Here is a 27,733-nt window from a genome sequence, read left to right as displayed (position 1 = left end):
CATATTTTAAACCAATAATATTTATTATTTTACAATCATTATTATTATTCAATTATTATTATTGTTATCTTAGATGAGTTTGATATTTTATACAAAGTTATTTCCTTTTTCAATATAGACCTTATATAACATTATTAAACAGCATGCTACTTATTACAACATGTTTTGGATACTCTTATGTCAATACTGTATTTGTACAAAGTTATTTCCTTTTTCAACATAGACATTATACAACAGCATGCTACTTATTACAACATGCCTATGGTACTCTTGTGTCAATACCGTATTGTTACCAGTTTTAGTTGTTGCTGCGTTTCAGGTGGATTCGTCTCGCCATCTACTGCCAGTATAAGGAGATTGTTGAGATGGCCTTGGAGTTTGTTGCTAAGATAGGACGCCTTCACTTCATTGCCCCCCTATACAAGTAGGTTGATAAGGCACAGTCTATAAGATAGGACGCCTTCACTTCATTGCCCCTCTATACAAGTAGGTGGCTAAGGAACAGTCATTGCCCCTCTATACAAGTAGGTTGATAAGGCACAGTCTATAAGATAGGATGCCTTCACTTCATTGCCCCTCTATACAAGTAGGTGGCTAAGGAACAGTCATTGCCCCTCTATACAAGTAGGTTGCTAAGGCACAGTCTATAAGATAGGATGCCTTCACTTCATTGCCCCTCTATACAAGAAGGTTGCTTAGGCACAGCCTATAAGATAGGACGCCTTCACTTCATTGCCCCTCTATACAAGTAGGTGGCTAAGGAACAGTCATTGCCCCTCTATACAAGTAGGTGGCTAAGGAACAGTCTATAAGATAGGACGCCTTCACTTCATTGCCCCTCTATACAAGTAGGAGGCTAAGGAACAGTCATTGCCCCTCTATACAAGTAGGTTGGTAAGGCATAGTCTATAAGATAGGACGCCTTCACTTCATTGCCCCTCTATACAAGTAGGTTGCTAAGGAACAGGCATTGCCCCTCTATACAAGTAGGTTGGTAAGGCACAGTCTATAAGATAGGACGCCTTCACTTCATTGCCCCTCTATACAAGTAGGTTGCTTAGGCACAGTCTATAAGATAGGACGCCTTCACTTCATTGCCCCTCTATACAAGTAGGTGGCTAAGAAACAGTCATTGCCCCTCTATACAAGTAGGTTGCTAAGGCACAGTCTATAAGATAGGACGCCTTCACTTCATTGCCCCTCTATACAAGTAGGTGGCTAAGGAACAGTCATGGCCCCTCTATACAAGTAGGTTGCTAAGGCACAGTCTATAAGATAGGACGCCTTCACTTCATTGCCCCTCTATACAAGTAGGTGGCTAAGGAACAGTCATTGCCCCTCTAAACAAGTAAGTTGCTAAGGCACAGTCTATAAGATAGGGCGCCTTCACTTCATAGCCCCTCTATACAAGTAGGTTGCTAAGGCACAGTCTATAAGATAGGACGCCTTCACTTCATTGCACCTCTATACAAGTAGGTGGCTAAGGAACAGTCATTGCCCCTCTATACAAGTAGGTTGCTAAGGCACAGTCTATAAGATAGGACGCCTTCACTTCATTGCCCCTCTATACAAGTAGGTGGCTAGAGAACAGTCATTGCCCCTTTATACAAGTAGGTTGGTAAGGCAGAGTCTATAAGATAGGGCGCCTTCACTTCAATGCCCCTCTATACAAGTAGGTAGCTAAGGAACAGTCATTGCCCCTCTATACAAGTAGGTTGCCAAGGCACAGTCTATAAGATAGGACGCCTTCACTTCATTGCCCCTCTATACAACAAGGTGGCTAAGGAACAGTCATTGCCCCTCTATACAAGTAGGTTGCTAAGGCACAGTCTATAAGATAGGACGCCTTCACTTCATTGCCCCTCTATACAAGTAGGTGGCTAAGGAACAGTCTATAAGATAGGACGCCTTCACTTCATTGCCCCTCTATACAAGTAGGTGGCTAAGGAACAGTCATGGCCCCTCTATACAAGTAGGTTGCTAAGGCACAGTCTATAAGATAGGACACCTTCACTTCATTGCCCCTCTATACAAGTAGGTGGCTAAGGAACAGTCATTGCCCCTCTATACAAGTAGGTTGCTAAGGCACAGTCTATAAGATAGGACGCCTTCACTTCATTGCCCCTCTATACAAGTAGGTGGCTAAGGAACAGTCTATAAGATAGGACGCCTTCACTTCATTGCCCCTCTATACAAGTAGGTGGCTAAGGAACTGTCATGGCCCCTCTATACAAGTAGGTTGCTAAGGCACAGTCTATAAGATAGGAAGCCTTCACTTCATTGCCCCTCTATACAAGTAGGTGGCTAAGGAACAGTCTATAAGATAGGACGCCTTCACTTCATTGCCCCTCTATACAAGTAGGTGGCTAAGGAACAGTCATGGCCCCTCTATACAAGTAGGTTGCTTAGGCACAGTCTATAAGATAGGACGCCTTCACTTCATTGCCCCTCTTTACAAGTAGGTGGCTAAGGAACAGTCATTGCCCCTCTTTACAAGTAGGTTGCTAAGGCACAGTCTGTAATATAGGGCACCTTCACTTCATTGCCCCTCTATACAAGTAGGTGGCTAAGGAACAGTCATTGCCCCTCTTTACAAGTAGGTTGCTAAGGCACAGTCTGTAAGATAGGGCACCTTCACTTCATTGCCCCTCTATACAAGTAGGTGGCTAAGGAACAGTCATTGCCCCTCTATACAAGTAGGTTGCTAAGGCACAGTCTATAAGATAGGACGCCTTCACTTCATTGCCCCTCTATACAAGTAGGTGGCTAAGGAACAGTCTATAAGATAGGACGCCTTCACTTCATTGCCCCTCTATACAAGTAGTTGGCTAAGGAACAGTCATGGCCCCTCTATACAAGTAGGTTGCTAAGGCACAGTCTATAAGATAGGACGCCTTCACTTCATTTCCCCTCTATACAAGTAGGTGGCTAAGGAACAGTCTATAAGATAGGACGCCTTCACTTCATTGCCCCTCTATACAAGTAGGCGGCTAAGGAACAGTCATGGCCCCTCTATACAAGTACCGTTGCTAAGGCACAGTCTATAAGATAGGACGCCTTCACTTCATTGCCCCTCTATACAAGTAGGTGGCTAAGGAACAGTCATTGCCCCTCTATACAAGTAGGTTGCTAAGGCACAGTCTGTAAGATAGGGCACCTTCACTTCATTGCCCCTCTATACAAGTAGGTGGCTAAGGAACAGTCATTGCCCCTCTATACAAGTAGGTTGCTAAGGCACAGTCTATAAGATAGGACGCCTTCACTTCATTGCCCCTCTATACAAGTAGGTGGCTTAGGAACAGTCATGGCCCCTCTATACAAGTAGGTTGCTAAGGCACAGTCTATAAGATAGGACGCCTTCACTTCATTGCCCCTCTATACAAGTAGGTGGCTAAGGAACAGTCATTGCCCCTCTATACAAGTAGGTTGCTAAGGCACAGTCTATAAGATAGGACGCCTTCACTTCATTGCCCCTCTATACAAGTAGGTGGCTAAGGAACAGTCTATAAGATAGGACGCCTTCACTTCATTGCCCCTCTATACAAGTAGGTGGCTAAGGAACAGTCATGGCCCCTCTATACAAGTAGGTTGCTAAGGCACAGTCTATAAGATAGGACACCTTCACTTCATTGCCGCTCTATACAAGTAGGTGGCTAAGGAACAGTCATTGCCCCTCTATACAAGTAGGTTGCTAAGGCACAGTCTGTAAGATAGGACGCCTTCACTTCATTGCCCCTCTATACAAGTAGGTTGCTAAGGCACAGTCTATAAGATAGGGCGCCTTCACTTCATTGCCCCTCTATACAAGTAGGTTGCTAAGGAACAGTCTATAAGATAGGACGCCTTCACTTCATTGCCCCTCTATACAAGTAGGTGGCTAAGGAACAGTCATTGCCCCTCTTTACAAGTAGGTTGCTAAGGCACAGTCTATAAGATAGGACGCCTTCACTTCATTGCCCCTCTATACAAGTAGGTGGCTAAGGAACAGTCATGGCCCCTTTATACAAGTAGGTTGATAAGGCACAGTCTATAAGATAGGACGCCTTCACTTCATTGCCCCTCTATACAAGTAGGTGGCTAAGGAACAGTCTATAAGATAGGACGCCATCACTTCATTGACCCTCTATACAAGTAGGTGGCTAAGGAACAGTCATGGCCCCTCTATACAAGTAGGTTGCTAAGGCACAGTCTATAAGATAGGAAGCCTTCACTTCATTATCCCTCTATACAAATAAGTGGCTAAGGAACAGTCATTGCCCCTCTATACAAGTAGGTTGCTAAGGCACAGTCTGTAAGATAGGGCGCCTTCACTTCATTGCCCCTCTATACAAGTAGGTTGCTAAGGCACAGTTTAAAAGATAGGGCGCCTTTACTTCATTGCCCCTCTATACAAGTAGGTTGCTAAGGCACAGTCTATAAGATGGGGCGCCTTCACTTCATTGTCCCTCTATACAAGTAGGTTGCTAAGGCACAGTCTACAAGATAGGACGCCTTCACTTCATTGCCCCTCTATACAAGTAGGTTGCTAAGGCACAGTCTATAAGATAGGACTCCTTCACTTCATTGCCTCTCTATACAAGTAGGTTGCTAAGGCACAGTCTATAAGATAGGACGCCTTCACTTCATTGCCCCTCTCTACTAGTAGGTTGCTAAGGCACAGTCTATAAGATAGGACACCTTCACTTCATTGCCCCTCTATACAAGTAGGTCGACGCCTTCATTGCATTGCCCCTCTATACAAGTAGGTTGCTAAGGCACAGTCTATAAGATAGGACGCCTTCACTTCATTGCCCCTCTATACAAGTTGGTTGCTAAAGCACAGTCTACAAGATAGGACGCCTTCACTTCATTGCCCCTCTATACAAGTAGGTTGCTAAAGCACAGTCTACAAGATAGGACGCCTTCACTTTATTGCCCCTCTTTACAAGTAGGTTGCTAACACAATGTCTATAAGATAGGATGCCTTCACTTTATTGCCCCTCTATACAAGTAGGTTGCTTACGCAATGTCTATAAAATAGGACGCCTTCACTTTATTGCCCCTCTATACAAGTAGGTTGCTAACGCAATGTCTATGTATAAAAAATTAGAGATGTGCAGGTTGAGAAAAAAAAGGCTTTTAAAGTAGCAACAGTTAAAATTACTTTTGAAACATTTTCTGGCATTATTTCTATTTTCCCCAATGTAAAAAATACCAGCTTAATTTGAGTGTCATTTTTAATTAAAATGAAATGGGTTTTTTCTTGTTTGACAACTTGTATATTTATATTGTAATTTCAAATATCCAACATTCCTTTGCAATTATTTGTTTAACGCTTAAATATCATTTAATTTTGACCCCCTTTTTTGATGCTTCAACTTCAATGTATTTTCACTCACCATATTGGAGAAAAAAAATACTGGGCTCGACACTTGTTAGATCTAAAACTGTAAGATCTTTGCAATGATATCAACTCTTCTGTATACTTTTGTTGCCTATCATCCATTTGAGAAGTGTTCTTGGAAAACAATCAGTTTACTTCTTGTGCGTAAAGCATAATCCCATTACCTCCTTGTGTGTAATCCCAGATAAGCCTGTGCAGTCTACACAGGCTAATCTGGGATGACACTTTATGCACAAGCATTAAGCCCAGTGTTTTTCAGAAAAATGTTCATGTGAAATAGCAGTGTTTTGGGTCTCACATCCTACTGTGTGTGTGTTGCAGGGATCTGTACAACTGGGAGTTCAGTCGAGATCGGGCCCTGAAGACATTCCAAGAGACCAGGGACAACATGCACTACATCTCTGTCCTCTCTGTAGAGAGGGAGCTGGAACTCGATTCCAAATAGGCGTCCGTTAACAGATTAGATTATTTAATCAATTTTTAAACTGTGCATTTTGTGTTGTTGCTATAAATGCTGAAATGTTTTATTAGCTCAGCTGTTTTCAGAGAAAACCCGAGGTATTGTCATAGCCAGCTCATCGTCCGCCGTAGGCGTCGTGCTAAAACCTTAACATTGGCTCTAAAATCAAAGTGCTTCCACCTATAACTTTGAAACTTCATATGTAGATGCACCTTGATGGGTTCTACACGCCACACCCAATTTTGGGTCACTAGGTCAAAGGTCAAGGTCACTGTGACCTCTAAAAAAAAAAAAATCTGACAAGCTTTCGCAGCCGAGCGTTGGCACCCATTATGCGGTGCTCTTGTTTTAATCTTTGTCCCCTACCAGTAACACAGCTAGGATATTACCGATAAATCAATGTTGACATTGGGCATTCTGTGTTGTTGCTATAAATGCTGAAAGTGTGTAGTTTGTGTGAGTTTTACCAATCAAATATTGAGAGACATATTTTAGGAATTCACTTACAATCATAAATTATTGACAAAACTGCAATTCATTCTGAAAGAAGTGGACATTGAAAAATAATTTAACAAAGAAATTGCCTTTTTGCATTTTCAACAAAAAAAACTAACTGTGATGTTTTGACTTTCATATTAATTTTTATGAAAACATTGACATTTAACATGAAAATTAGAAAATGCGTTCAAAACCTCAACATATTTCTTAATTGTCTTAAAAGAATATTATATATTGTATTATCTATTCAAAAGAAGACAAACTGAAGCAGCCCTTATTAAAAACAAACATGAAACATGATACAAAAAGTTTCATAGAATAATTTCAACCAATGCTTTCTAAGGATATCCTCTCTGAATACATGTTATCTTATATGTCGGTGCCCACACTCTCAACAATAGTTATTTTTATGATAAAAAGGTCAAACAAAACTTTTAAACAATTAAAATGTTGGGAACTATTTTATTATACATTCAACATGTTTTAAAATGTTACATTATTTTTATGCCCCCCTTCTAAGAAGAGAGGTATGTTGTTTTGCTGGATCTCAGTAGGTCGGTCAGTCTGTCTGTCAGTAGACAAGTTTGTTTCTGATTAATAACTCATCAACAAATTGACAGATTCGCTTGATACTTCACATATGCATTGGCCTTGGACAGTAGATGTCTAGATGACCCCTTTTGAAATTGGTTTCACTAGGTCAAAGGTCAAGGTCAGTGTCAGAATAATTGTCAAAATCTTTTCCAATCAATAACTCGTCAACAAATTGACCGATTGGCTTAGTACTTCACATGTGCATTTTCATTGGACAGAAGATGACCCCTATTCTCAACCCATTTACTATAACAATGATTTAACAGAATTGCATAATTCTGTGTCAACTAAAAACTTATTTAAGTGGCTAAGTCACACTAAAATGATAAGATAAACTCTTATGGTCAGTTTTGTTGCATTAAATCCTGTGTCAAGGCCCTGTTTTGGGAGAAGGGGGGGGGGGGGCATTTGTCTCCGAAGGTGGAGCTCTTGTTAAAGAACTTATATATATGTGGTTGAATAAATCAGTGCATGCGCATGTGTGTGTATTGTTTTGTTTTTTATGCTCCCCTAAAAAAAAATTGGGGGGAGCATATAGTCGCCGCTTCGTCCGTCTGTGTGTCCGTCCATCCGTGCACAATTTTTGTCCGGGCTGTTTTCTCAGCAATTAATGACCGGAATTCAATTAAACTTTATGGGAAGCTTCACTACCAAGAAGAGATGTGCATATTATCAGCCGGTTTTTGGTCGGATGATTTTTCACAGAGTTATGGCCCTTTGAAATTTTCCATTAACTGTACATATAGTGCAATTCTTGTCCCTCCAAATACTAGACATTTCCTTTTATCTAAATATATATAGCAATATTGTGACAAAAAAAACCTTTGGGGAGCATCACCCGTCTCCGACGTTTTCTTGTTTACAAAAAGATTTTATTCTGACAATATTCGTTGTGTGTGTGTCGCCTATTATGAATGATGAACTGTTATATATTTTATATACATATTCACCACTCAAGACAATTCTGAACGAGTGTGCAATATATGTTTTAATGTTTGAAAATATTAATGGTGTCAATATAAATTTCAAAAAATGGTAAAATAAATGAGAAAAAAATGCTGAAGAATTTTATTTATTGATCTCCACATTTTATGTGACCTAGACATTTAAATGGACCTTTCCACGTTTTGGTTAATAGAAAAAATAGATTTTTTTTCAGATTTGCAAATTTTTCTTGTAGTTATGATATTTGTGAGAAAGCAGTAATACTGAACATTTACCATGTTATAAAATATCCATTATATTTATCTTTTGGCAAGTTAAAAGCCATACAAATTGTGAAGCTTTACAAATGCGAACCAATTGAATAATTCGGAGAGTTAAGGTGTTATTAGCCGGATTTTTTTCGAAAAAATCTCGGCTTATAGATTGATGTTGTCGGGCGGGCGGGGGGGGCGGGCGGGCGGGGTGGCGGCGTGCTCGAAAATGTTAAAGTTCTTATTTCATGGTATAACTTTGGTATGCTTGGACCTAGAGTCTTCAAACTTGACATGAAGGTTGGCCAGGATTAACAGATGACCACTGGTCATTTCAAGGTCATTCATTTGAAGGTCAAGGTCACTGTGACCTTCAATATAAAAAATGTTAAAGTTCTTATAACTTTGGTATGCTTGGACCTAGAGTCTTGAAACTTGACATGAAGGTTGGCCATAACTAGTAAGTAACCACTGGACATTTCAAGGTCATTCATTTGAAGGTCAAGGTCACTGTGACCTTGAATGTAAAAATGTTAAAGTTGTTATAACTTGGTATGCTTGGACCTAGAGTCTTGAAACTTGACATGAAGGTTGGCCAGAACTAGTAAGTAACCACTGGACATTTCAAGGTCATTCATTTGAAGGTCAAGGTCACTGTGACCTTGAATGTAAAAATGTTAAAGTTCTTATTTCATGTTATAACTTTGGTATGCTTGTACCTAGAGTCTTCAAACTTGAAATAAAGATTGGCCAGTACTAGAAGATGACCACTGGTCATTTCAATGTCATTCATTTGAAGGTCAAGGTCACTGTGACCTTCAATGTTAAAATGTTAAAATTGTTATAACTTTGGTATGCTTGGACCTAGAATCTCAAACTTGACGTAAAGGTTTGCAAGCACACTTAGATGACCACTGGTCATTTCAAGGTCATTCATTTCAATGTCATTCATTTGAAGGTCAAGGTCACTGTGAACTTAAATGTTAAAATGTTAAAATTGTTGTAACTTTGGTATGCTTGGACCTAGAATCTCAAACTTTGCTCATGCCTTGAAAAGTACTTACATTTCATTTTGACCTTTGAACAATATTTCAGTAATTTAAGTATTGCATTGACAAAAACACGAAAGGTACTTTCCTGTCATTTAAATCAAAAATCCGGCTTCAATGCGGTCATCTCCGACCGCGGAACTCTTGTCGTTATGTTTTGTGACATTATGAGGATTGCTTATACAAAGTATAAAATACTCTGTCTTCCTATGTTGGTATGGATAGCCGAGTGGTTTGAGCACTAGACTTTTACTCAAAAGGTCAGTGGTTTGAGCCCAGTGGAGGATTACTTTTTTTCTTTTATTTTATTCTTGATTTTTTGCTGGAACTATTTAGTTCCAATGTTTACATTAATTAATTTAAAACTTTAATGACAATTTAAATACATGCCAAAATCTGAAAAGGTCCCTTTAAACAGGTGGCTTTTGTGACACATCAGCATTCTTTTTGTAAGTGACATTTAAACATGGGTATTATGAGCTCCATTATAATATTAATATAATTTAAGAAACAAAACTCGTGCTCAGAACAGTATCCTTTAGAATAAAATGCTATTGCCTTGCATGTAAATAGATAAAAATGACAGAATGACTCCAAATTATTTGACGATTTTGTGTTTGTACTGCTTATTGTCCCCTACCGGTTTCACCGGAGGGGACTTATGGTTTGCGATCTGAGAGTATGTGAGTCCTTCAGTCTGTCTGTCACACTTCTGGATCCTGCGATAACTTTAAAAGTTCTTCATATTTTTTCATGAAACTTGAAATATGGATAGATGGCAATATGGATAATATGCACGTCATTTTATTTTGTTTCTACGTCAAAAATTCTGGTTGCTATGGCAACAATTTTTTTTTAAATCTGACAATGGTGGAGCCAGTAGGGGACATATACTGCTTGGCAATAGTCTTGTATACTTTATTTCCTATGATGATTACGCATAATTCAAAGGTCGCAGGAGTTTACTTCATTTTGAAAAGTATCAGAACAAGTATCTTTGAAACTGTTCAAGATAATCACAACAGATCAGAATATTCAAGATAATCACAACAGATCAGAATGTTCACCACAGCCAGTTTTTGAGATCTTTCGGCCAGTGTTGCTATTTTTTTTATTTTTTTTTTTCCATTTACAACTTTGCCTCATGGGTTTAAGAATCAAGGTGCACAGTCCAGGCATGAAATTTGAGCATCACAACAACATACACTGAAATTGTCAACAAAGTCTTGAACATAGATATTGGATTTCCTTAATATTTTTGCAAATGTTGTAAAAACCATCACGAAAGATAAACAACTTAGTTTGTAATCGATTTATTTTACAAAAGAGTATATACAAAGTTGATTTTGTACAAAATGTTTGACATGCGCATGAATGCACCCAATAGGCCCAAAAATAAATAAAAACTTGTGTGATATACAAAATAAATGTAAGCCTCACAATAAATACAAACTATCCATGCTGTGGGAAGCCGGGCTTAATGCATGGGAGTAAAGTATCATCCCAGACCAGCCTTTGCAGTGTGCACAGGCTAATCAGGCACGACACTTTGCTTGCGTGGTATTTCTATGTCAAAGTAAGTCCGCTTGTAACGAAATCCACTGTAGGTGGAAAGTGTCGTCCATTATGAGTACGATAATTAACACAAATGCATCGAAGCCATTGTTCCTAGAGCGAAGCTAAAATGTTGAAATGGGCCGTGCTCTGTGAAAAAGAGGTTGAATGCATGTGCGTAAAGTGCCCTCCCAGGTTAGCCTGTGCAGTCCACACAGGCTAATCAGGGACGACACTTTCTGCCTAAACTGGATTTTTCCTAAGAAAAGACTTTCTTTAAACAGAAAATACCATAAAAGCGGAAAGTGTCGTCCCTGATTAGCCTGTGCGGACTGCACAGGCTTATCTCGGAGGACATTTTATGCACATGCATTAAACCCCCTTTTCACAGAGCACAGCCCAAAAATATTACGTTCAGATCAGTGCAGGCCTTTCCATTGGGCATTTTAACACATGGTTGCCCTTGTGCCTTAATTTTCAAATATGATATTTTCTACTTGTCTGAACATTCAGGTAATCTAGAAATTAATATAGAACACAAACATGTTTTAAATTAAAAAAGTCATACCAAAGCTTTACATAGGTCTTTGCACTTGTGGAAAGGCATGCTTAAATATGATTACCGGGGGTACTTACTTCTTGCACTTTTTAAAATGTGAATCATGCTGTCAAATGCAGAGCTCCAGATAAGGGGCGTATTTACGCATTGAACAAATAAAAAAAGGTATTAAAAATCGTCCCAGTACGTAACAAAATGCAATACAAATCTTGGTACGTATTTTAAATCGATTAAAGTGCGTAACTGGTTTAACCAATAATCCAATTGATTTTTTAGTGTAAGTTAACCTTTGAATCAAAAGTAAGTCAATCAAAATAAGCTTGTAATAAAATTGGCGGCCCATCATGTTAGTGTATCAAAAAAGGGATGTTTTAAGCGACCATCGGGAATATTTTTAAAGAAAGTCTGTTCATATTGTCATTTTAAATTCATTCTGTTTGCATTTAATAATATCATGAATAAAAATAACAAATAATAATATTTCTAGATTAAACACTCCATTTACTTTTTCAGTTTTCTATGGAATGAAAAATACCCCTAAATATTCCTCAATACCCTTTATGGCTGAAACAAAGGAGTGAAATACGCTTTAACAATAATATCAGGGGGTGAAGTACCCTTTGGACTAAATCCTTACCTGGAGCTCTGGTCAAATGCATATAGGATTTTGAATGCTGTGTATGATAAAACAAATGAATAGCTGCCATCGCGAAAAAGCAATTGAATGATTATTTATCAGATAGATTTTAATGTTATTGGTAATGATATTAAATATAAATACTATAATACAATTAATGAAGTAAAAATGAAGCTAAAAATCTTGCGTTTGAATTTGTTAACAACATAATTTAAATGTCTGCCCCATTTTTACAAAGCTTGAAATAACACTGTTGTGATAGAATCAGGCTGATTGATGACAGGGGCAAGTATTTACATATAGGCTTGTTTAATTACATGATGACACAAAAAAGACTATGATTTATAAACAATAATTTACAAAATTATGAAACTTGATGACATACTATAAAGAAACTATGTACAAATGCACATGATATTTACAAATCACAACATCTACTTGTTTCAAATACGTGCACTATGCAAGCATGTTACAAATGGCATACTGTCATATTGCTTATTATATAAGCTTAAAATTACAACTCTTTCTCATGTGTGAAAACTACAAATGAATATTTTTTCATGCCAGAAAAATGTCAGCTTATGCTCCTATTAAAATACACATTTCGCATGAACAAAAATTCTTGAAAAACAATGTTTTTAAATAAAACAACTTAAACAATTGGGTTGAAAACACTGACATCAACTGGTTTCTGTATATATTTGTATTGCTTTATTGCAACTAAGACTGTAATTGACGTAAAAGGCATTATATTCATCATTAAACGTGTAATTGAGCAGTATTTCTGATCCAACTCTATGCACAAATAAAAAAATGCCCCAAGAAAAAATAAATTTCTTATACATTTAATATTGATGATAATTAGACTTCAGAAGAACTATATGACCCCAGACAAGCCTGAAAATATGGTGTTTTTCATTTTAATTATGTTTTGTTTGATTTGACTCTTAATAATGTACATAAAATATTTACAATATTGGGAAATCCTTAACACAGATATTAGTGTTGTACGCATATTTAGAGACAATAAGACATGATTGTATCCATAGAAAATGGATGCCACCACATTCGCTTTAAATTCTATCTATGGCTACATAGATGTCAACAACTTTCTGGTTACCAAACAAATGAATTACCATCCTTTCTTTGACAAGAAAGCAAACGCAGCCAATAATAAAACCAACACAAACGAAATATTTGGAAAAAAATCACAAAACATTTAGTAATCACATTTAGCAGCTAAATAAACTTACAACACTTACAAGCCATGAACAAACATGAGGCTATTGCAGCTCTGTTTTTTCTCTCATACATACTTACTTGCACTGTTCATGTACAATAATACCACCAACAATAATACGACCAAGTGCAGACTTTAGAATACTGTTTAAAGATACCAAAAAGTATATTTCTTAGAGCAATATAATAAGCACAAGTATATATATATATATATATATATATATATATGTACACTATTGATTTGTTACTAATAACACAACAGTACCCAACAACAAAAACAAATTAACACCTGAAAACAACTTAATTACTTAACAGATGATTAAAAGATCATTTAAAAGCTTAGAACCAAAAGAAAAACAAACATTTGGACTCAGACTATGCACTATGTAGTACAGGAATTAAAACCTCTTGTCTGCTTCAATTTCTCTACCTTCAAACGTAAATAACAACAACTGAAGGCATTGACAAAAGAAATCTACAAGTTCATGATTTGACATTTGACCTCAAAATGTGACCTTAACCAGCAAGAGAGGGACGGGTCAAAAAATGTGACACGTCGTCTCCAGATGGTGACAATTTGTTGTTATTTTTGAAAAAGTGTTATGAATGTTGGAGTTACAGCCCAAACAGGATTGGATTGACAGACACAAACACTGAACTGGCATTGTGAACAGAATGTAAGCCAAAAGTAGAGATGAACTTAATGACCTATTTATACTATAACGAACTGTACCTGTAATAAACCACAAGAGCTTTGTCAGACAAAAAAGAAGTCCAATACAGGGTTCATGTTGTTGGTGTAAGAACAATATTTCCAGAAGTTTAAGTAACCTAGGTCTGGTACTTTTTGTTACTTGTGAAATTACTTAAATTATCTAGTTACACCTGTAGGTGACTAACTTAAAACTAATTACTGCATTAGCCATGTTATTTAAGGACATTCACAATTAAAAATGCCAGACTTCTAATATTATAGAATTTGTTTTGTTTTTTGATAATTTTGTTGCCGTGTTAAACAGCAGTTAGTATAGCTACCTGCACTCTTCCCTGGGATAGCCAGTTTACCAGTAATAAGTACACATACTTATGCCAGTGACTGAACACTGCCCAACTTGAAAAAGAGGTAGAAAAGAATTGACGTATAAATAATTTGATGACCAAACCCCTACATATGCTATGTGACCGAACCTGCCATCCTCAGTGTTGTAGTCTAGCACTCTAGTAATATGGAATGAGGCTGTGTTTTGTCTAACTGGCTTTAGGATAAAAGAAAATACTACAAAAACTATACACAAAAAGTGCTTAAAAAAGCGATTGATCCAGCAAATCACACATTCTGCTGAAACATTAAATGAGCAAATTAGTGTGCACGATTTAAAAAAAAAATCAGCAAAAACGAAGCATTTAATGACAATTATTGTACTGGCCCTTTGTAATTAATGTCTGTTAGAATGCCTCTTGAGAACATTTATTTTAATCACTAATAAACTTTGAGATCATGTTAGAAACATGTGTGAATTTAAAATGAGAATTTAAAATGAATTAAATCACAAATGATTATGATGTTTTGTACATAATTACAAAACAACATTTTTCAAAAACACAATTTTAAAATTATCATTTACCATTTTTGGAAAAACAGAAATATTTCACAAGTTTGCGTCTTGTTTTGTTATTTTTTATGTCTAACAGGGTTTTTATTCTTATAGACTAATTAACCTGGTACATGTAACTCATTTGATATTTAAATCCAAAACATGCACAATTTTACACGTAACATATATAATTTCTTTAAAATGTAAAATCACAATATGCAATAAATTAAATAGCTAAAAAGACAATACAATTACAACAAACAATCAATACCCTTATAAGGAGGTTTAACAAGAGCAGTGTTTAACAAATGGCCTGATGAAAGGTTATTGCATCATTTCATTGCAACATTTCCTAACACACTCACAAAACATTCAGAATATATTATACTTTGAAAACAAATCCCTGCTAAAAGTCATCCAAACACAATATGACAGAGCCAGCCTCTGACAGAACAAGGCTTAATGTAGTGTGTAAAGTAACGTCATGGACCAGCCTGTGTAGCCTGTACAGACTATTCACAGAAAACCATTTCTACTTTTACGTAAAATTTCATTTAAAGATAGTCTCTTCAAAAAGAAAATCAAGGCAGAATGTGTCGGCCCTGATAAGCATGTGCAAACTTTGTGCACATGCATTAAGCCGTGTTTTTCCCCAGGGTGCTGCTCAAATTTCATCTAAGATCCAGGCATTGCGAGACTAGTGTTAATGCATCATCTTGTGCATTTTGAGGATCTTGCCCAGTCGCTGCTTGGCAGTGGCTTCACCCTTCTTGGGTTTCTTACCTGAAAACACAACAGCTTACATCAATAATGGCCAAAAGAGATCTGTGGCCAATGTTAGACAACATGTAATAAGATAACAACATATCAATTAAAACAACCATGTCAAACGTAATTGATTTCATAATCATAGCATATTTAGCACACATAGTACACATATAATAACACTTTTCATTTAAATATATTAGTTCTTCTTAAAAAAAACAGGGATTATATTGATATAGTGACTTAAATTAATAATATTTTCTCTAACTTCTGTGTATAAGTAATCACACTTATTTCTTTAAGCATTTACCTGGCATATCTGAGGGTCAGTTAAAGGGACCCATTTCCAAGTGAAATAGTTATAAAAAAAATCCCAGTTTGAAAAAGAAACTGTCCCAATATCCATTTTTTTTAAAGAAGTGTCTAATGATAATAAAATATTTCAAATTTATCTAAATTACATCTAAGAAAAGATTATACTATTATTTACATGATTTTTTTTCAACGTATTTGAATTATTATAAAGAGTTAAATTCAATTTGTTGTTTCCTAATCAGTGGACTTTTCACGCGAAAAATTGCATTTTCCCCTTAAATGGCCAGCAAAAGGCCTTTTATAAGGTAACGTTACTTTACGCATTTGCACAGTCTGGTCAGGAGCTCCTCTGTTTGCTGTAAAGTAGCACATGGTTTGTGATATCATTAGCAACAGTATAGCTCCTCACGTAAATGTTCAATGTTCAGTTTTCATATTAATATCAAATGGCTGTAACTAGTCTGCTGCTGGATACTCAAGAAACTGTTGTCACAAGAAAAAGGGAAAACAAATCACAATAAACACATTTTTTTGTTAATACCAGTTCATATCTGCTACAGAACATGTTTTGACCGAAAAGCACATAACAACAAGATGTGTTTGTGAAAAACAATGCCCCCCCCTATATTTGATCATAGACCTTGAAGGATGACCTTGACCTTTCACCACTCAAAATGTGCAGCTCCATGAGATACACATGCATGCCAAATATCAAGTTGCTATCTGCAATATTGCAAAAGTTATGGCCAATGTTAAAGTTTGATGCAAACAAACCAACAAACAGACAGGGCAAAAACAATATGTCCCCTAGTATAGATTGGGGTACATAAAAAATGCCTCTAACTTTTTGTTACAAAGTTTTAAATTTAAGTTTTCAAATTTATTAAAAGATTTACTTAATGATGGCAGATTATGATGAGATCAAAATAAACAGCATTTGTGATCATGACTATTCATCTGCAATTGCCGTCATATTTAGCCCATCATATATAACAGAAACATGTTTGAGCAAGTCAGTTTTTGAATTATCGTTATAAATGAATACAGAAAAGAAAAGAATGCAATAACTTCTCTCTCACTGTACTTTAAAAAGATGGTTAATTCCCAAGTAGCATCTATAAATTTCCTTAATTGATGACAGTATGTATTATAATTAGCATTTATTCATTTTTTAAAACAATTCTCTAACCACCAAGACCAGCTCTCCATGACTCACGTTTGAGAGGGTTATCTCCCCCATGTGTGGGTGACTTGATGCCGGGCCGGAAGGCAGAACCGGATTGGGTAGGAGACAGGAATGAACTGGATGGCCCCGCATCCATGTCTAGCTTAGTCTTCTTCTTGTACTGCCTCTTCACCTTCTGGAGTGCAGACAGAACAAACTGGCATTGATGCTTGAGCTTCAAGAGTCGCCCCAGATTAGCCTCTGCAGTCTACTTATACACTCTACTTATACACTCTACTTATACACTCTACTTATACACTCCACTTATACACTCCACTTTTACACTCTACTTATACACTCTACTTATACACTCTACTTATACACTCTACTTATACACTCTACTTATACACTCTACTTATACACCCTACTTATACACCCTACTTATACACACTACTTATACACTCTACTTATACACCCTACTTATACACTCTACTTATACACCCTACTTATACACTGTACTTATACACCCTACTTATACACTCTACTTATACACCCTACTTATACACTCTACTTATACACCCTACTTATACACTCTACTTATACACTCTACTTATACACCCTACTTATACACCCTACTTATACACTCTACTTATACACACTACTTATACACCCTACTTATACACCCTACTTATACACACTACTTATACACACTACTTATACACCCTACTTATACACCCTACTTATACACCCTACTTATGCACTCTACTTATGCACTCTACTTATGCACTCTACTTATACACTCTACTTATACACTCTACTTATACACTCTACTTATACACTCTACTTATACACCCTACTTATACACTCTACTTATACACTCTACTTATACACTCTACTTATACACCCTACTTATACACCCTACTTATACACCCTACTTATACACTCTACTTATACACTCTACTTATACACTCTACTTATACACTCCATAACCTTAATGCATGTCTATAACCGGAATATTTACATAAATGAGCTACACAGTCAATTTGTTATGTGTTCATATATATACTACTCAAAATTTGCTAAGAATCACTTTTTATTTTCATATTATCTTCAATTTAATTTAAATTGTTTATTTGCAGGTTTTTATATTAGAATATGTGTTTTCGATTATATTGTTATGAACTGATTTATCATTGATGCGTGACGCTGGCTGAATCTAGCTAGGGGTGAACTTCAAATTGCACATACTATAATAAGTGATCCTTAGCAAATTTTGAGAAGTATATATTGGTTTATAATAATAGAATGCTATAATGTTGACTCCTTATAAGTGACACCCACAATTTGTATTACCAATGCTTCAGCATCACAAGTAAGTCAACAGGTCTATAGTATCTCAAGTGTTCTGGTCCAGTCATCAGTGCTATGTAAGCCATTAATGAAGAGTCTCACCTTACAGCTTTGAATGCAGGGGGGCATTGTCAGACAAATAGCTATTTTCATGATTTTTTTTATAGAATCATAAAAAATATTACATACAAATACAAGTCAACAGAGGCATTTGGTAACAGAGACACTGGTTGTATTATTTTTCTCCAAGTGTTGTGCCCCTGTTGTTTTGTCATACCATCAAATTGCTTGAAGATTTAAGCTTCAGCTGTTTATGAATACCAACAATGTCAAAGTAAGTACCTCCCCAGAACTAAATGTTATGGATATTTAAATTATTGCACCTACATATAGACTCGTATTAGAAAAACAATGACTACTGCTATTCAACATATACATTTATCAAGCAAACAAGATGCGTTTGTGAAACACAATGTCCCCCTATATGACGTTTGACCTTGAAGGATGACCTTGACCTTGACCCTTCACCACTCAAAATGTGCAGCTCCATGAGATACACATGAATTTCAAATATAAAATTGCTAGCTTCAATATTGCAGAAGTGACATTAAATGAGAAATTTTGACCAATATATTTGACCTTGAAGGATGACCTCGACCTTGACCTTTCACCACTCAAAATGTGCAGCTCCATGAGATACACATGCTTGCCAAATATTAAGTTGCTATCTTCAATATTGCAAAAGTATTCATAAAATAAGCGATTTGGGCCACATATATTTGACCTCTGACCTTGAAGGATGACCTTGACCTTTCACCACTCAAAATGTGAAGCTACATGAGATACACATGCATGCCCAACATCAAGTTGCTATCTTCAAGATTGCAAAAGAATTCATAAAATAAGCGATTTAGGCCATATATATTTGACCTCTGACCTTAAAGGATGACCTTGACCTTTCACCACTCAAAATGTGCAGCTCCATGAGATGCACATGCATGCCAAATATCAAGTTGCTATCTTCAATATTGCAAAAGTATTCATAAAATGAGCGATTTTGGCCACATATATTTGACCTCTGACCTTGAAGGATGACCTTGACCTTTCACCACTCAAAATGTGCAGCTCCATGAGATACACATGCATGCCAAATATCAAGTTGCTATCTTCAATATTGCAAAAGTATTCATAAAATGAGCGATTTTGGCCACATATATTTGACCTCTGACCTTGAAGGATGACCTTGACCTTGACCTTTCACCACTCAAAATGTGCAGCTCCATGAGATACATATGCATGCCAAATATCAAGTTGCTATATTCAATATAGCAAAAGTTATTGCAAAATGTTAAAGTTGGCGCAAACAGACCAACCAACAGACAGGGCAAAAACAATATGTCCCCCACTACTATAGTGGGGGACATAAAAAAGTATATTTTATACATCAGCCACGCTATGGGAACTTAGAGCATGTGTCTGTGTTGTTCCAGATAAGTAACAACACTTTCTGCCTTGACTAGTTTTTTGTTTAGAAGAGACTTCCTTTACATGAAAACTTTAAGCAGAAAGTGTTGTCCCTGATTAGCCTGTGTAGACTGCACAGACTTATCTGGAACAACACTTTACACATATGCATTTAGCCCTTATCTGGAACAACACTTTACACTTATATCTGGAACAACACTTTACACATATGCATTAAGCCCTGCTATCCCAGAGTACAGCTCATATTTGAGATCCCTTCTTTGAGAGCTTCCTGAAAATCTCTACAAAGACAAGACCCAATGGCATTTTCAACAATTTTTAACAATAACTTTGCAGACCAGATGCTTTGGCAGCAATCTAACAAGAACCACAAGGTTTCGTTCACTCACTGATGCCTCTAGTATCTACAACTAGGCTACAAATCACTCACTGGTTGGTCTGCTATCTTGGCCGCTGACGCCTCCAGACTGTTCTTCACAGACTCCTTGGCAACACCCTCCCTGTGTGTCCTCTCACCCAGGGGAACAGTGATGTGAACACGTGCTGGAAACATAAGAGCATGTGCTATGCACATAGAGATGCCAACAACAGCTGGATAGAGAGATGTGAAAACATGTTTTAAAAAGATATTTGAACAGCTGCTTGAAACCGAGGAAATGCGATTCTAACATAGAGATGTGAAGATGCAAACAAAAAAGTTTGTACACAGGCTGTAAAGCAAACAGAAATATGAACCCCTGCACTGGAATCATTAGACGGATATGTGAAAACATACTGTTAACAATAGACAAAGATGTTAACATACATGCCGTTTACACTAGACAGAGATGTGAACACCTGCTGTTAACACTAGACAGAGATAAGAACACATGCTGTTTACAATAGAAGGAGATGTGAACACATGTTGTTAACAATAGACAGAGATGTGAACACACAAGACATAGAAAGAGATGCGAACACATGCTGTTAACAATTGACAGAGATAAGAACACATGCTGCTTACAATTAACAGAGATGTGAATGCATGCTATAAACATTAGACTGAGATGTGAGCACACAATTGAGACATAGAAAGAGATGCAAACACATGCTGTTAACAATTGACATTGAAGTGAACACATGCTCTTAACAATAGACAGAGATGTGAACAGATTTTCTTAACAATGGACATAGATGTGAACTGTTTTACAATAGACAGAGATGTGAACACACAATTGAGACATGGAAAGAGATGTGAACACACAATGGAGACATAGAAAGAGATGTGAAAACACGCTGGAAACACTGGATTGAAATGTGAACACTTTGCTTAAAAAAACAGACTGAGAGTGTCTGTTTAAAAAAGGAACATTAAAATGCCATCAACTAGGTATTCTAGGTCATACTATTTAATATACTTTCATTCTGTTTGTAAGCTATCAACCCCCAAATGTTATTTCAATAAGAACCTGTAACAGTGAGCTAGGTCTCCATGCACGCTAGCAAAGACTCATGCAAAGTAAAGGAATTTATTGGAAACCACCGCGTGGCTGCTATAACCAAAGTCCCCAAGATTTGTAATGTTGTTGAAAATAAGACCTTGATGTTAACATGCATTTAATATAGCAACATGTTAATAAATAGGTACAGAGATATGAATAGACGGTGATATCAAGACCCATATAACAGATTCACAACTAAATTGTTGAAATACTAGTAATTACTAGTTTGATTTTAATCGCAGATCGTAAAGCTGGAATGAATTATCCAATCTAACAACCAACAAAGAAATCCTTCTTAACAGTTGTTTGCTGATTCCATGTGACTTGTGCAGTGTACCTTTAGGGTTCCAGGTCTGATCCTTGCTGTGTTTGCTGTGAGACTTCATCGCATGGTCCTGGTCGTCGTCATCCATCTCCAGTGTGGGGTACACTGTAACACAGGCACAATGCAGTGAAATAGTGTAAACCTGTCCTGGAATTTCCCTAAATTGGAGCTTTCGTTCACTGGAATTAGCCTTCTACAATAGCTGCTGCAATAATGTCTCATTTCCTGCAGATTTTTGTCTCAGTTTTTTTTCTTGCAACTGATCTTAATCCAAGATTGTAAAGTCTCCTGTTATGAAATTTTCCACAGGACCATTAATGAGTGACAATAGTCCCATTACCAATAAATGATTTAGTCCTGCCATCTTATGCCCAATAAATTAGCAGGCACCTTCAATACAAGCACATCAATTAGGTAGGTATAAAGAGACTTTATCAACATTTTAGTGAGCAAGTCAGTTTGATTAAGTAGGGCCTGTCATTTATCCATGTTTATATCCTTCATTCGAGCCTGGCTCTAGGAAAATGGGGCTAAATGCATGTGCATAAAGTGTCCACACAGATTAGTATGTGCAGTACGCACAAGCTTATAAGGGAAGACACTTTCTGCTTTTATTGTATATTTCATTTACAGGAAGTGTCTACTCTGCAAAAATCCTTTTAACCCTTTGCATGCTGGGAAATTTGTCGTCTGCTAAAATGTCGTCTGCTGAATTTCTAAAATTAGCATTTTCTTCGTTTTTTTTCCAAAGAATACTATCAGAATAGCAAACAGTTTGGATCCTGATGAGACGCCACGTTCTGTGGTGTCTCATCTGGATCCAAACTGTTTGCAAAGGCCTTTAAAATTCAGCTCCAGCGCTTTAAGGGTTAAGGTGCAGACTGCACAGGCTAATCTGGGACAATACTTTACGCACATGCATTAAGTCCCATTTTCCCAGTGGGAGGCTCAATACACTCACACATACCGTATTCATCGTCCTGGTAGCACTTGGAGAGCTGTTCTTCCTCATCCTCCTCTGCAAGGTGCCCCACGCCGCGTGACCGTATTGCCTGGCGCCGGCTCTCTGCCCTGGAGAACAGTTGCATGCCGCTCAGCCCTCCCCGACTCATGGACAGCATGCCCTGGATAGCCTCACGCATGCTGGGAGAGGAGGCGCGCCTGTAAGGGATACGTATCATATGGGAAAAGTGTCGTCTTAGATCAGCCAGTGCAATCTGCATAGGCTTATCAGGGAAAACACTTTCAGCTGTTTTGTTATTTTTTCCTTGTAAGGAAGTCTCTAGTTACAAAAATCTAGTTAAGGCAGGAAGTGTGCTGCCTGATTAGCCTGTGTGGACTGCACAGGCTAATCTGGGATGACACTTTGTGCACATGAATTAAGCCCAGTGTTCCCATAGCGTGACTCATATTACCACATACAAGTATGCTATTACTTCCAGTGTCTCATATTACCACATACAAGTATGCTATTACTTCCAGTGACTCATATTACCACATACAAGTATGCTATTACTTCCAGTGTCTCATATTACCAAATACAAGTATGCTATTACTTCCAGTGTCTCATATTACCACATACAAGTATGCTATTACTTCCAGTGTCTCATATTACCACATACAAGTATGCTATTACTTCCAGTGTCTCATATTACCACATACAAGTATGCTATTACTTCCAGTGTCTCATACTACCAAATACAAGTATGCTATTACTTCCATTGTCTCATATTACCAAATACAAGTATGCTATTACTTCCAGTGTCTCATATTACCAAATACAAGTATGCTATTACTTCCAGTGTCTCATATTATCCCATACAAGTATGCTATTACTTCCAGTGTCTCATATTACCACATACAAGTATGCTATTACTTCCAGTGACTCATATTACCACATACAAGTATGCTATTACTTCCAGTGTCTCATATTACCACATACAAGTATGCTATTACTTCCAGTGACTCATATTACCACATACAAGTATGCTATTACTTCCAGTGTCTCATATTACAACATACAAGTATGCTATTACTTCCAGTGACTCATATTACCACATACAAGTATGCTATTACTTCCAGTGTCTCATATTACCCCATACAAGTATGCTAATACTTCCAGAGTCTCATATTACAACATACAAGTATGCTATAACTTCCAGTGACTCATATTACCACATACAAGTATGCTATTACTTCCAGTGTCTCATATTACCACATACAAGTATGCTATTACTTCCAGTGACTCATATTACCACATACAAGTATGCTATTACTTCCAGTGTCTCATATAACCCCATACAAGTATGCTATTACTTCCAGTGTCTCATATTACCACATACAAGTATGCTATTACTTCCAGTGACTCATATTACCCCATACAAGTATGCTATTACTTCCAGTGTCTCATATTACCACATACAAGTATGCTATTACTTCCAGTGACTCATATTACCCCATACAAGTATGCTATTACTTCCAGTGTCTCATATTACCCCATACAAGTATGCTATTACTTCCAGTGTCTCATATTACCACATACAAGTATGCTATTACTTACAGTGTTTGACCTTTCTGACTGAAGTACATTAGAATGCAACTGAAAGATTGCTTGCACACATACATACAGCAACAATATCATATTCTGACCAATGCTACTGAAGGACAATATTGCTCTGAAATATCGGATGATGGCGGAACAGTAACTGCTCTTCAAAAGGTGTTTTCAAGAAGCTCTAATTAGTAAATTATAACATACAAGTCAGTTGTTATGCATGCAAAGATCCATTTTGAATTTCAAAAGTCAAAGTAAATGGTTTATGAAGCAAAACTAACTAACTACCTTCAAGGGTTCACTGAAATAGTTAATAAGTGGTTTTTTATCTCATCAAATAAGATTTCTCCTTATAACAAACATTATATCATTAAATTATTGATGCAACACTAAACAAGATCTTGCCATAGATAGCATGTACTGGTTCTACACAGTTAATTGACATGTATCTATACAAGGCTTTTAAGTCAATATAGCTAAAACACATTTGCTAAAATGAAATGAAACATTAATAAACAAGCATGACAGAGCTAGCATCACATTTCAAGATCCAGTATAGCAAGACAATCCTTGTTTTGGAAAACAAGGCTTAATGCATTTGCACAAAGTGTTGTACCGGATTAGCTTCCACAGTTCACACAGGCTAATCTGGAACAATGCTGTCAGACTAGACTTGATTTTCATTTAAATGAGAAAACCTTTAAACATTTATTTTAACAAATTCAGAAAGTGACATCAATCTTTAACACAGGCTTATCTAGGTTAACAGTTTACTCAAATGCATCAAGCCCAATTTTGCCCACAACGAGGCTCAAGTAGAATTCCCACTCACTCGGGATCATCATCCACAGTGAAGGCTGTCTCTGTCCCATAGCCACTGGCCTCCAAGATGTCTGCTATGCTTCCATTCAGGCCGCCGCGAATTGTGGGGATATTCCTACGCGCTTCCTGCTCATCACTGGACTCGAGGTTACCTGGTGTGAGTGGCTCGACTTTCCCAATCGTGGACAGAGAACTGTTCAATGCTGATTGGTTCTTTATAATGTCACTCAAAGTCAGGTCACTTTTCACCAATGAGGATGGCTTAGACTCCTGTTTCACCGGTCTAGACTTGAGATCAAGATCAGTCAATTGAGACACTTCTGTTTTTGGTGGCAGCAATGTTGAGATTGGAGGGACAGTGTAGGTCTGTTTGGAGGGTGGGTGGCGGGGGGTGGGGGTGAGAGGCTGGCGTGGGGAAGTGAGAGATCGGGGGGAGGAAGGGCCCTCAAGTGCCGATGGCTTTTTCAGGGGAGGGGACTTCTGTGGCCCGAGTAATGAAGGCTTCTGTGGCCCGAGTAATGAAGGCTTCTGTTCAGTTTTTACATCAGATGATCCTTGTGGGTGGTGAACTGAAAAGACATCAAACATATCATAATAATGTCAACTGAATATTTATATTGTCAACTGAATGTAAGATGGCGTGTCAATAGCAAATAATTAAATATGCCATTCACATTCAGCAGACTCAGCCAATATTTGAACACGTTTATCAATTATATCTACCAAAATATATTTAACCAAAATGATTATAGAGTTACTGGCATGTAAGTGAGTTCATTTTTATTCCTTAAACATCTTGAAAATACCATTTAGTAGATTTAAATAGAATTTCAATCAGTATCTGACTGTTACAATACAATCTTAATTTATTCACTTAATGCAAGTGTCTTGAAGTATAATGACATATAAGGTATTTCAGAGGTTTCACCAAGTTTTAAAGTAGGCAAAAGTAGGACAGGAATTTTAAGTTTATTTTTTACAAAAGATTCCAAATATGGCGGCAAGCCAGTGCCCATTAAATATTTTGGTCAAATAAGATGGTTGATTAACATGCCTGCAGAGATGTAGTGAAACCCCTTAAAATTATTGTTTTCAACCGATTGACAAGATTCCTAAAAATCCAAATATCAGGAATCATATTAACATTTGATCTTTGAAATGCAATACAAATTGTATAAAGCCTACAGGACAATTTGAGCTTGAGTTTAGGGTTATTAAAGTCTCTTGACGGTCGTCTCTTGGATGGGTTCTCATCCACAACGAGGCCCTCCGAGTCGCTGTCCTCACTGGTCACCAGCGGCTGGAACTCTCCCTGCTTGGCCTTACGCTCACTGCAGAAACAAAGATATATGAGCCTTGCTCTGGCAAAATGGGGCTTAATGCATTTGCTAAAAGTATCAACCCAGATTAGCATGTGCAGTCCCCACAGGCTAATCTGGGATAGCATGTGCAGTCCCCACAGGCTAATCTGGGATGACATGTGTAGTCCCCACAGGTTAATCTGGGATGACATGTGCAGTCCCCACAGGCTAATCTGGGATGACATGTGCAGTCCCCACAGGCTAATCTGGGATGACATGTGCAGTCCCCACAGGCTAATCTGGGATGACATGTGCAGTCCCCACAGGCTAATCTGGGATGACAAGTGCAGTCCCCACAGGCTAATCTGGGATGACATGTGCAGTCCCCACAGGCTTATCTGGGATGACATGTGCAGTCCCCACAGGCTAATCTGGGATGACATGTGTAGTCCCCACAGGCTAATCTGGGATGACATGTGTAGTCCCCACAGGCTAATCTGGGATGACATGTGCAGTCCCGACAGGCTAATCTGGGATAGCATGTGCAGTCCCCACAGGCTAATCTGGGATGACATGTGCAGTCCCCACAGGCTAATCTGGGATGACATGTGCAGTCCCCACAGTTTAATCTGGGATGACACTTTCCGCTTAAACTAGATTTTGTGCTAAGAAGACTTTCTTTAAAGGAAAAATATCAACAAAGCCAAAAGTGTCACCCCTGTTTAGCCTATGCAAACTGCACAGGCTAATTTTTGACAACACGATATATATTCTATGTTTACAGGTGCTTAAAAAAATATTGCAAACAACTTAGCCCTTGAGTAGTTTTAATATCACATTTGATAATTATTTTTCTCATTCATTTTTATAATTAAATTCTCTGACCAACTCTCCACACAATTTTTAAATGATTTATAACAAGAAGTATTCCAGCCCATTAATTTATGAAAAACATGAACTTAAACACACTTAACAGCAGAAGTAAAAAATAATTGAAAATAACAATTTGCTATGATGTTTCCTTGATTTAAACAGTTTTTTTCTACACTACAAGCAACGCTAAGTTCAAGCTTCATTTGCAAAGGGCACAAATGTATATGCCTTAACCAGAAGGAAGTGGAAAATTTTAGACAGTTGTATTGCATAAACGTATGAAGTATTCCTTATTTCATATGCAACTATAATCCACTGCTTACAATAACAAGTAGTACATTATATCAAGTGAAGGACAGCAATCAGACCAGACAAGTTAATTATATAAATGGGCAGTTAAATTTGCTCACCTAGCAATGAATAGAATAGTTTATTTGTGCAATGAAACAAATGTTTAACAAGAAACCGTCGGAGACGGGTGATGCTTCCCAAGGTTTTTTTTGTCACAATATTGCACTATAAATTCAGATAAA

General features: G+C 37.4%; 2 protein-coding genes and 1 long non-coding RNA gene across 9 annotated transcripts in view; 2 read left to right on the top strand and 1 right to left on the bottom strand.

The window, feature by feature from the left end:
* LOC127844988 (leukotriene A-4 hydrolase-like) overlaps positions 1 to 7,993 on the top strand; it is a 98,381-nt gene extending 90,388 nt beyond the window's left edge. For all 3 annotated transcript variants that reach the window (XM_052375595.1, XM_052375592.1, XM_052375593.1), the window contains exons 16-17: positions 320 to 424; positions 5,705 to 7,993. In XM_052375595.1, coding sequence (XP_052231555.1) covers positions 320 to 424; positions 5,705 to 5,828 — 229 coding nt within the window. In that variant the 3' untranslated portion in view covers positions 5,829 to 7,993. The remainder of the gene's footprint in view (positions 1 to 319; positions 425 to 5,704) is intronic.
* On the top strand, positions 1,471 to 3,163 carry LOC127844998 (uncharacterized). The gene is made up of 4 exons (XR_008032999.1): positions 1,471 to 1,576; positions 2,301 to 2,362; positions 2,463 to 2,924; positions 3,126 to 3,163. It is a non-coding gene; the product is annotated as an uncharacterized LOC127844998 (long non-coding RNA).
* Positions 7,994 to 10,477: 2,484 nt separating the features above from the next.
* LOC127844986 (lysine-specific demethylase 7B-like) overlaps positions 10,478 to 27,733 on the bottom strand; it is a 60,870-nt gene continuing 43,614 nt past the window's right edge. For all 5 annotated transcript variants that reach the window (XM_052375589.1, XM_052375587.1, XM_052375588.1 and 2 more), the window contains 7 exons: positions 26,212 to 26,357; positions 25,037 to 25,595; positions 22,618 to 22,811; positions 21,663 to 21,755; positions 20,275 to 20,387; positions 17,061 to 17,205; positions 10,478 to 15,547 (listed from right to left, as the gene is read on the bottom strand). In XM_052375589.1, the coding sequence (XP_052231549.1) occupies positions 15,468 to 15,547; positions 17,061 to 17,205; positions 20,275 to 20,387; positions 21,663 to 21,755; positions 22,618 to 22,811; positions 25,037 to 25,595; positions 26,212 to 26,357 (1,330 nt within the window). In that variant the 3' untranslated portion in view covers positions 10,478 to 15,467. The remainder of the gene's footprint in view (positions 15,548 to 17,060; positions 17,206 to 20,274; positions 20,388 to 21,662; positions 21,756 to 22,617; positions 22,812 to 25,036; positions 25,596 to 26,211; positions 26,358 to 27,733) is intronic.

This window comes from Dreissena polymorpha, chromosome 9, assembly GCF_020536995.1.
Source record: "Dreissena polymorpha isolate Duluth1 chromosome 9, UMN_Dpol_1.0, whole genome shotgun sequence".
Taxonomy (NCBI): Eukaryota; Metazoa; Mollusca; class Bivalvia; order Myida; family Dreissenidae; genus Dreissena; species Dreissena polymorpha.
This window is presented reverse-complemented; position numbering and strand designations above follow the sequence as displayed.